The sequence below is a fragment of the Cryptomeria japonica genome, chromosome 11 (genome assembly GCF_030272615.1).
Source record: "Cryptomeria japonica chromosome 11, Sugi_1.0, whole genome shotgun sequence".
Taxonomy (NCBI): Eukaryota; Viridiplantae; Streptophyta; class Pinopsida; order Cupressales; family Cupressaceae; genus Cryptomeria; species Cryptomeria japonica.
The window spans coordinates 423,958,305-423,969,895 of NC_081415.1; the positions used below are offsets into that span (position 1 = coordinate 423,958,305).

The window sequence follows — 11,591 nt, forward strand, 5'->3', positions numbered from 1 at the left end:
TAGTCATCTGGATCAATCAGTATAGCCTAACTCGTAGTGAAATCAGCTAGATAGTAAAACTGCCAAGTTGTTGTCAACCGATAAACAGGTAAAGAGCGATGATCAAGAGACTGACACAGATGATTGGAGAAGATTCAAGTTTTGTGGTTCATAACATTGGCATGAGTCTGTGATTGAAATCGCATCAAGTTTGGTGAACCAGAAAGCACATTTATAATTGATTGGCGGTGGATCTTATCATGATCATAACTTAGTGATGACGTGTCAGAATCTGTGTTTAATGATAAGATAGTATTTGAGCATGTACAAGGATCAGATTTCTTGAGAAATAGCGAAGCACTTAGCAGAATGTGACAAGGGTTTGGTTGCTTATCAAATTGATGTACGGTGATCATTCAATGGCGAAAATCATCTAGAAATTTGTTGTAATGATATGTAATGTAGTTTGGCGGAGTGTTTTACTACACTAAATGTAAATTCATTGTATCTTGTTGATGTAATTAGGGTTTGTAGCTGCCCTAACAAAAAAGTGTATTTAGGGCTAGTTGGAGAAGGGTTTTTGTGTCGGTGGTTTGAGAAGATGGTATTGTTGAACTAGATTGAAGTGTTTGCATGTGTGTAGCAGAGTTGTGCTGAAAAGGATCTGCACTAGCAAGCAAGGAAGTGTTGTAATCAGATCATTTGCCTTGTTGTTCCCTAACAGTTACAGTAGTTTGAAATCCCTTAACTGCGTAGACCCTAACAGGTTTGATATTGTAAATCCCTTCACCGGGTGGCTCATTAATTGAGTTTTAAATCCTCTAACAAGGTTACTCTTAACAGGGTAGAGCTCTTAACAGGGCTGAGGTAAAATCCCATGACAGGGTGACTCCTAACAGGGTCTGCTCTTAACCGAGCATATTGTAAAGCTCTTAATTGGGCTAGGCCTTTAACCGGGTGCATTCCAAAAGAGTGCAAATATATTGTGGGTGCTAATTCCCACCGTGGTTTTCCCAGTTGGGTTTTCACATGAAAAATCTGTGTGTTCATATGGTGGATGCATTGTTGGTTTGTGCATTTGATATCTTTACTTTGTTTGCATATGGATGAACACTTGAGTGGATGGTTTGTTAAATCAATTTAGGAGATTGTTTGAGTAGTTACCGATACAGTTTTGAGTAGTTACCGATACAGTTACCGATACAGTCTCATCCCTCAAAGGTCCTCTTTGTTCTTTTTTTAATCTATGTAAGTCTTTTGTTGATTTTGTGTTTGCTACAATCTTTAGTACACTCTACATATCTTGACTACATGTTGTTTAAAATCAATATATCAATAAAAGATAGCACATGTAAACATAAATAGCTTTTAAGGTTTCATCCCAATGGACATATGGTGTGATGTAGTGTAGTAGTATTCATCCAAGTGCAACCATTTGATCCATACGGTTTGCTAGTCTGAAACATAGTTTCTCAAGTACCTCTCAATTCATTTATTCACTATCTTGACTTGTTTGTTGATCTTGGGATGCTAGTTGGTACTGAATGGGAGCTTGGTTCCTATCAAGTGAAATAACTCTTATTAGATGGAGCTAAGGTCCATCTTCTATCCCTATCACTAAAAATGCTATTAGGAAAGTCATGGAATCTAAATGTCTCCTTAAAGAATATGTTTGCCACTTGGGGTGCCTTAAAATATGAAGCAATATCAATAAAATGTGCATACTTTTTCAATCTATCTTGTACCTTTGGTAAACCTGTGATGAAGTCCATTGATAAGTTCTCTAATTTCTACTCACAAATCAATAGAGGTTGAAGCAAGCCTATTGGAAAGATTTGTTCTCCTTTGTTCCATAAGCAAATCATGCATTCTATTATATGCTCATGAACATCTTCCTTCAATCCCTTCCATTAAAACATCTTAGAAATTTGTCTACATGTCTTATAATACCCTTAATGCATTGTTGGAGTATCATGAAAGGCTCTCAAAATCTTCTCCTTGATCTTAGACTCGAGTACTACTTGAAGATTATATTTTTGAAAGGTATTAGCCCCTCCCTCACAATATGTCTATCAAATTTCCTAGTCTTATCAATGATGTCAACAACAAATTTATTCTTAGCATACTCAGCAATAATGGAAACCCTTTTAATCAACAGAAAGAGTGGATAACAAGCATAGTGTAGTTCTCCTAGAAAGTGCATCAACTACCACACTCCTCTTGCCCTTCATGTATACTATTTAGAAAATATAATCTTGCAACTTTCTTACCCATTTTTGTTTACAATCATCCAAATTTTTTATCCAAGAATAACTTCAAACTATTATGATCAGTATTCACAACAAATTTTCCACAAACTGAATATTTCCAAACTTCTTCAATGCATGCATGATGGCCATTTTGTTATTATAAATGAAATTTGCCTTCTCTAAACTAATTAAATTATTTCTCAATATCTATTAGATGTCATCTTTGACTTAAAACAATTCTAATGCCTTTTCTAGAATCATCACATTCAACAACAAAGGGGGAAATGAAAAATCAAGAATCATAGGTATAGGGCATGAACTCATTACCTTCTTCAATTTGTCAAAAGGCTTCCATTCGTATTCAAATCATAAAAGGCTCCCCTCTTTTTTTGAATTAGGTAAGGGTGCAACCATTTAAGAAAAAACATTCATAAATCTCCTATAATAACATAAACCTAGAAACCCTTTCACATAAATTAGATTGGTAGGTCAAGGCCAATCAAAGATTTATGTTGGTCTACATGAACACCCTAGAACTTATGACATGAAATCTATACAAAATCTTAGATCATCTAAAATCAAATTTGAACAACTTACCATAGAAGTACTGCTTACAAAATTAGAACAATTTTTTAAAATTTCTTAGTAAATACCTTATTCATGCATGATTGGATTGTAGTTGAGGCATTAGAAAAACTCAAAATATCCATTACACCAAAAAGTTTTTTCTCAACATCATTGTCCCTTGTGTGAATTTGATGATATCATGATCTCGAATCAATCTTGGAGAATTACACGACTCCATGCAATTCATCTCTGAGTTCATCTATTCTTTGAATAGGATATCTATTCTAGATAGTTTTCTTGTTCAATGCTCTATAATAAATATGCATCCTCATAGTGTCATCCTTCTTTTCAAAAACTACTAAAGATACAAAGGGGCTAAAGTTAGGTCTTGTATATCCCTATCAAGAACTTCTTTGATAGCCTTTTTTATCTCCTCTTTATACCCTATTGGATAGTGGTATGCAATGATAAAAGGTTTAGCCCCTTCTAATTCTATAGCATGAGCTACTAAATACCTAATTCATGTATGATTGGAATGTAGTTGGGGCATTGGTAAGCTTGAAAGACATGACCAAAAACTCAGAAAGTCCATACTGGCACTAGAAGTTTGTCTTATTTGCATCTTTGTTACTCATGTAAATTTGATGATATCTTGATCTCAAATCAATCTTGGAGAAGTACATAGCTCCATGTAATTCATCTATGAGCTCATCTATTCTTGGAATAGCATATCTATTCTCGATAGATTTTACGCATCCTCGTAGTGTCATCCCTCTAAAAAAACTACTCAAGATGCAAAGGGCTAAAGCTAGGTCTAATGAATTCTATCAAGAAGTTATTTGACAACCTTCTTTGTCTCCTCTTTATACCCTCTTAGATGGTGGTATGGTGTAGCGATAATAGGTTTAGCTCCTCCTCCTAATTTTATAGCATCTATCCCTATATTGTTTATAAGCCTTATCTTTCCATCACCATTTTATAGCATCTATTCCTATATTGTTTATAAGCTTTATCTTTCCATCCCCATTTTATAGCATCTATCCCTATATTGTTTATAAGCCTTGTCTTTCCATCCCCATTCCTACTCGTGTCACGTTAGATTTGGTTAGCCACTAAATTAGTTTTTGCATTTTTAGAGTAATTTATATTAGTGATTGATTGACAACAAAAATTAAGAGAAATTTATGAAAATTGTAAATGTGTGGGTTTGCATACTATTGGGGTTTCTTAGAGCCAACAAACCGAAAAGCCCAACATATTGGCAAGTGGTGTTGCAAAGTTAGGTTTTCATGCCTAAGAAACTTGTTGACCCCCACTTGTCTATGAGTGTTTAGATCTTTGATTCATCTTCTTTTTATGGTAGTTCTCCCCCAAGTGCACTGGGTTTTTAGGTACCTCTAATTTTGTGGGTTTACATACTATTTCCATTGGTCGAACATCATCCCAATGGATTCGACAAGTGGTGTTGCAAACTTAGATTTACAGACCTTGAAGACCCTTTGACCCCACATTCCTAAGCATTTGGATCTTTAACTAGGCATTTGGATCTTTAACTCATCTACTTTACATGATAATGCTCTTTACATGATAATGCTTTTGAAAGTGCCATGACTTTTTCACTAACACAACCTCAAAAAACCTAAAAAAAAGATTAGCTTTACAATTGTGCTAATAATAATAGAAGACATCAATCTTCAAAATACAAATGTCTTATGATGATTGTTTAAATTTCTATTCCTTTTAGGTACTCTACTCCAAGTGTTCCTACAATGATTAGCTTTACAATTGTGCTAATAATAATAGAAGACATCAATCTTCAAAATACAAATGTCTTATGATGATTGTTTAAATTTCTATTCCTTTTAGGTACTCTACTCCAAGTGTTCCTACGATGATATGCAAATAATTGCTCAAAATAGATGTTAAATAAATGCAATTAAATAACTCTAAATACAAGGACATAGCAACAAATAAATGTCTACACACATGTTTTTAATTTTTTGTACAAATTTGAATTCCTTTTAAATACTCTAATTTAAATGTTCTTAGACTCATATGCAAATAATTGCTTCGAAATGATTAGACTTATATGCAAATAATTGCTTCGAAATAATCAAAAGGTGATGAGATGAATTCAATTGGATAACTCTAAATATTAGGGCATACAAAGACATCACTTTCAAAATGTCAATTGAATTTGATTGGATAACTCTTCAAAATGTCAATTGAATTTGACTGGATAACTCTAAATATTAGGGCATACAAAGACATCACTTTCAAGAAAATAATTGTCTTTAAGAAGAATTGAGTAGATTTTAATTGTCTTAGGGAGGATTGAATAGATTTCAATTCCTTTTAGGTACTCTAAGATCCTAAAATGATAGAAGAATAATTGCATAGAACCAATTAAAGGATGATCATGTCTGAATGCAATTGAATAACTCATACAAAATTTGAATAACTCTTCATACAAAAATAAATAAAGGCAAAAATAAATAAAAGGAAGAATGATGAGGCAGAAATAAATAAAAGGAAGAATGATGAGGCAAAAATAAATAAAAGGAAGAATGATGAGACGTAAAATGAATGCAATTGAAATCTCTAAATACAAGGGCATTGTGAAACATCACTCTTTTAACTCTTCGACTGAATCTTTGATGATATGTAAAATCGAAACACTCTCCGACTTGATCTCTTAAATGATTTTGTGCAAATTGTAATTCTTTATGTACGTCTAGACTGCAACGAAAATGACCGTTATAACAAGGGAATGGTAAAATCATCAAGGTGGATAGCACAAATGTATTGGGATTGGGTGTAAAGATGGGCATAATCTGGATGAGTATATCAAAATTCTAGATGATTATTGATAAAGATAATGCACCTTGACCGTGCACAAAATTATTGTCTATAAGAAAATGGGCATAAAGATAATGGCAAATGTTACAGATATGCAAAATTTAACCATTACACATGCTCCTAGCTTTGATTCTATGAATTTATTTTAGATCAGTGCTCTTAAGTTTTGGATTTTTCCATTATAATGTTCAATTTTTCAATTTTCAGTCCGTATGGTTTGATTTTTATTAGTTATAGTAGAGATTAGCGCTGGTCTTAATTTTTCAATCAATTTTAAATGTGTGCTTTGGTTTTCGATTTTACTTTAGAAGCACCTGTCTGGTGTCTAAGGAACAAGAGATCAGAGGAAAATACCCAAAAACAATCTAACAATTTGATCGTAATATTCAAAATTGACAAGTACATACAAAACTACACATGATAAAAGCCCTCAACTATTCTTGACAATAGCAAAAATCTCAAACTTGCAAAGCACTGTTCCAAAATATGAAGGAACCATCTCTGAACAAAACCTAGAAACATACTCTCTTCAATAACAACACCTATACAAATTCAATTTAAGCCAAATCGCCTGTTGCTGATGTCTGTATTATTGCTTGAACTCAGGTGGCTGCTTCTAAATCCACCCTCCAAAAAATTGACTCTAAGCTAATCCTATTCCTAATCAGATTCTGAAGCAAAGAAAACCCCATAACAAATACCGCCCCACAGACTTGGAAACTGCAAAAACCCTCAACAAAAACTCACCTAGAATCTTGCTGTATTTTGAATCCACTCTGCTGCATTGCCAGCAAAAGAAAAATAAATGTTCTATCTCTACCCACATTTGAGGAACGAGCAATGACCTTTCTGAACATAATATAAACAAGCAAATTGTCTAAGCATTTTTGTGACCATTTTCTTCGCCTTCGTGATCTTCATCCTCTTCCTCACTCTCGTCATCATCTTCATCAGCATTGTCATCATCTTCGGAAATATATTCATCACCATCACCTGCTTCCCCAGTGAACCAAGCAACTGCATGGGGGATAAGTTTATCCTTAATTGTAGATCTGCAAAACACACATAAAATCAATGAAAGCTGATACTCGAAAGGTACATAAAACCAAACACTTGGCAACAGATCAAGAACAAACCCAATCTCATAATCTTGCTCCATCACATCTTGCAATTCCTCAGCCTGTGAATCACCCACAAACTTATCAAAATACAAATACAGGATGGTAAAAAGTGTGTTCGTTGAGCACTACAAAGAATGGCAAGCAAAACAGATCACTCATCAATACTCACAGCATCATCATCAACGTCATCATCTTCAGGAACCTTGGGTGGATCAAAGAAATTGAAGAAACTTGCACATTGCTCGATTTTGGTCACTGGTTTTGCATTCTTGGCTCCCTTCTTAGGCTTCTTCTTCATGACCTTTCGAGTCAAGTTCTTACCAGGCAACCACTCAATTTCAGTTCTGCATGACAAATAATGTCATTACATAAACTAGGAAATTCACATCATTTAATTGGCAAAAGGAGATGCTCGCATTAGACTTACCCTACTGCACGTTCCAGGATAGGTTCATTTTCATCTTCCATGTAGTATATCTTTGTTAACTGTATTATATAAAGGAAACATATTTACAATAACTTGAGAATGTATCGAGCATAAACATACACTGGGTCGAGAATTTAAAGAGAAATTAAGACATTTAAAAATGGGAAGTGTTGGACAGGCACTAAAATGTGAGTGCTTACCACACTGTTCTTAAAATATAGATTCTCATCGAAGAAGAATTCCAACTTGAAGCCCTTCTCATCCTTGTCACTGTCAAGGCGAGAACATTGTATATCCTTCAAAAACTTCAAGGCACCTTCATCACGTTCTGTAATCTGTTTATTAAAAAAACAAGTCAGTTAACTCACTGACTTCAAAGGTAGGCATACCCAAACTGTATATTGGATACAAGGAAAGGGAGCAACATCCTACTTGCATTGCCAAAACATCATTGTTCTTCATGGCAGTTAGCCAAAATTCAGGAACTCCCTTTTCTGCATCTCCCTTTTCTGTAAGAATCACAAAGATATCAAGTTAAGCAATTCCCTACCAAATTTCCAATCACATCAACCTAGAATTTGAAACGATTATTACATACCAGCATCAGTAGATTCCTTCTTTGATTCTTCCTCTTTCTCCTTTTTATCATCTTCAACATCTACTACTCCATTGACAATGTCATAGCGCTGCAATAGAATATTCCATATAAATTGAGGAGTTCGAGCAAAATCAAAAAGTTTCTACCCTAAATGCCAAAGCATCTTGACATGATCATATGTTTGGGGCAAGTCTGTCTGTTATGAAATCTGCCGTAATCAAGTTTTAATCTATAAGACCAAACCTATTGATAAAGAAAACAACATACAACAGCGCGTGAAAAATTGGCACTTCCTTAGAAACGAAGAAATTAGGGATTAAATGGAAATTTCAATTTTGAATGCTTAAAAGAGCGAATAATACACCACAGAAAAAACACCTGCTTGTAGAAAGGTTCATAAAGCTTCTGATACTTGGCCTCCAACGCAGCTTTTTCTTCAAAAAATTTGGCCTCTATCTCGTTATGTTTACCCTTTATTGACACCAGAAAAACCATAAATGCCTTTCACATGAACCTTAGTTACACAGAAAGTAAAAATCTAAACATATCAATACCTGCAGATCTTGCAATGCTTCCACTCGCTTCTTTACTTTGTGAGGTAGCGATTCAATGTACCCTGATGAGGTACCAACAAGAGTCTGCAGCTTATCCTGAAACATATCATGAAAGACTTCTTAAATCCAGTGATAATTAGAAATGTTCCATTACAAATCAGATTATATCCTACAAAGATACCAGCAATTTATCCTGGGCTTTTGAAAATTTGTTTCAATTCAACACCACAGATCACTTGCAACAAAATATAATCCGATTTTTAATAAAATATCAAAATTCTGATGGCTATAATGCCCAAAACAATTTGAACCAATACAAAGAAATGTATAAAAGGTACCTTTAAAATACCCACCAAGCCTTCATTTCCCTTGCCACCTGTTAAAAACCCAAAATCTTAAGCCCGTAAGGTAAAATTGGACCTACTTCAACACACAATTACATATATCCTACACTCAATTGCTTATAAAGCAATGCATCAAACTTTACACGCTGTATTGAATTAACTACAGCTTGTATGCCAAGTACAATTTGGTTAAAACATATCACATGCTTGCAGCAAACTGTCGTGTGCTTGTAAATCAATATCATGTGTGTCTAACTGAATATATGAATGTATATGAATTTGTGTATTATTCATTTTAAGCATTCTCAAACAAAAAAATTAACAAGATAAAAGAAAAAAAGTACAGCAATCTTATAATGCAAAACAACATAGAAGCAAACAGGTGCACAACCGACCAAATATTTGAGAGAGCAACATGGACATCATCAAACAAGGATTGCCTTCAACAAGCTAATCAGACATGCTAGAAAAACAGAGGATATACTTAAGATAACGCTCATAATGGTGAAGAAAAGACGTCATCCATGATAACCTTGAAGATCTATTCTACTTGCCTCCAACAAGAAAGTGTTTATCATACAGTCACATTGTGGGAATCTATCCTAGAAATTAAATGGATTGAATAACACGATATTAAGCTTTCCAACTACAATTAGGAATACCCAAAATCACTACAACGCCTCAATAGATCATAACATATGATAAATTACCTGTCGGCGAAAATTAAATTGGAAAGAGCACAGATTTAAAACTTATAAACGAAAAAACACAGGGTGAAAAATTCAAACTAGGCTTAAATGCCATTTCAACGTATTATTATAGACTAGATCCCAAGTTATCCAAATTAAATTTGAATCATATTGTTGAATAGCTAAGCTAATAGGTATTCTACATATGATTACATCTATGGAACCTTAGATCCTTAAACATCATATGGTACTTAAGCAAAATCTTGAATCCTCTAACCTCTAAACCAAATCAACCTCAAATGAATGACCAATTGATGGAATCCAAGACTAGATAAAAATCTAAACAGTCTGATACTAAAGCAACAAACACATCCACAAAAGATTAGATAAAAATCTTATGACTAATTGATGGAATCCACAATTAGACAAAAATCTGAAGTCTGATATAAAAGCAACAAACGCATTTACAAAAGATAAGTGTAAATCACTCCGCAATGATGTTATTGCCCCAAAAAAATGTCAATCCGAATGCTTCCCAACAGTAAAATCCCTTATGACGGTTAACAGCCTATATTATCTCAAGCTCATCAACAATCGAAAACACATCGCTGATCGCCGATCATCACTCTGATTTCTTCAATACCCACATACGTGCAAGATATGATAAATTCAAATGCTAACTTTACAAGCGCAAGGCAATACACAGCAACCAAAGCCAGGCTAAGCAAAAACCGTCAAAATGGAATGGGATTCATCTATTTTTTCATCCATCAAAAGAAAAAAAAAACCAGTATGACATGGCAGCTTCCAAAATAATACTAAGAGCAATCAAATGATAACCCAAAATTGTAAAATAATTTACAAACATAAGGGCAAAAGAAAAACTTCAGACATTAGAAGAGACACTGACCTTTCAGTGAAGCACCGAGATCGGCCATGTTAAATGCAAGGGCATCTTTGGAGTTAGCCATATTTCTAACTACAAAAATAACAGAGCGAAGATAGAAACAGAGAAATTGTTTGTGTGTGATTAGAAGAATGAGAATGTATGGAAATATATACGGGTTTGGTGCTTCGCCTTCCCTCTAAAACCTCTCTTTTTTGTTACATGGGCACTAAAACCCTACCTTGTAGTTTTTAAGCAGTGATGATTAATTAGTGTATATCCATACGTGGCTTTACAACATTTGTCTGTCGTTGCATGAAATCTGGACGTGGCCTCCACAAACAACAATGATATCTTACCGTTTAAAATCTAGGGAGGGGGGAATTTTGTTAACAGAATTGTTATTATTATTAATTGTTTAGGGTTAGGTTTGTATGAGTGGAGTGGGAATTGTATATTTATGATTTTTATATATTTTAGATTTATAGTAGCAGGTTGCTTTTAAAGTACCGGTTAAATTGTAATGGGGTGATTTATATTTATGTTGCTAGTCAATAGAATTGTTCAAATCAATTATAGTGTGGATTGTTTAAATTGTACATTAGGTGATGTCTATAAAGAATAATCCTAATCAAGATGAGTCATCTAGTATGTATTTAAGATCTAGGAGTTGTAAGAGTGTAATAATGAATTTTTTTATATTGAAATAATAAACATATATAGTTCAAAGAGCATAAATACAACCAAGACGAAAAATATGATAATACTAAGTCTACAAAAGACAAAACGAGAACCAAAAGTTCAACCACCATTTTAAGCAAGAAGTTAATATAACAAAATTTGTTTTCACAAAATATATAAGTGCATTAGCCATCATTATATAATTTGGCATCATCTTCTCTTTGGCTTCCATGATATCAATAACATTTTTTTGCATGTTCCTACATGTTATTTCACGTGCACTTCATAATCCACCATTTAGCAAAGAAAAAAATAGGACTACCATCGAAGTCACTGAATTTGGAGATAGAGTGGTCCTTGTAGACAATAGCCCCTGAGCTTTCATAATATTCATATTTGTTAGAACGTTATTCATTAGCACCACACAAAGTATTGACCTTTGTCTTGGTCTTATATTTACACTTTAAATTAACTTCCACTAGCTACTAGATCTCTTCTTCAAACCCATTAATTTGCTCACAAACCTACAAAAAATAAGGAATAGTATGAATTATTTTACAAAAGCCAATAATCCAAATAAACCATAACACCTTAGTGGACAACAAATTAACCAAATTTTATGAATCATTTTGGAAAG

At 33.8% G+C, this 11,591-nt stretch overlaps 1 protein-coding gene across 1 annotated transcript; it reads right to left on the reverse strand.

Moving 5' to 3' along the window:
• Window positions 1-6,016: 6,016 nt before the first annotated feature.
• On the reverse strand, window positions 6,017-10,605 carry LOC131073642 (nucleosome assembly protein 1;2). The gene is made up of 11 exons (XM_058010142.1): window positions 10,298-10,605; window positions 8,693-8,730; window positions 8,355-8,450; window positions 8,179-8,271; window positions 7,801-7,888; window positions 7,635-7,711; window positions 7,403-7,537; window positions 7,203-7,261; window positions 6,945-7,119; window positions 6,791-6,834; window positions 6,017-6,706 (listed from the first exon to the last, which is right to left on the reverse strand). Exons 1-11 carry the CDS (start codon window positions 10,356-10,358, stop codon window positions 6,532-6,534), a joined length of 1,041 nt encoding a protein of 346 aa, XP_057866125.1. The 5' UTR covers window positions 10,359-10,605; the 3' UTR covers window positions 6,017-6,531.
• Between the last annotated feature and the right edge of the window lie 986 nt (window positions 10,606-11,591).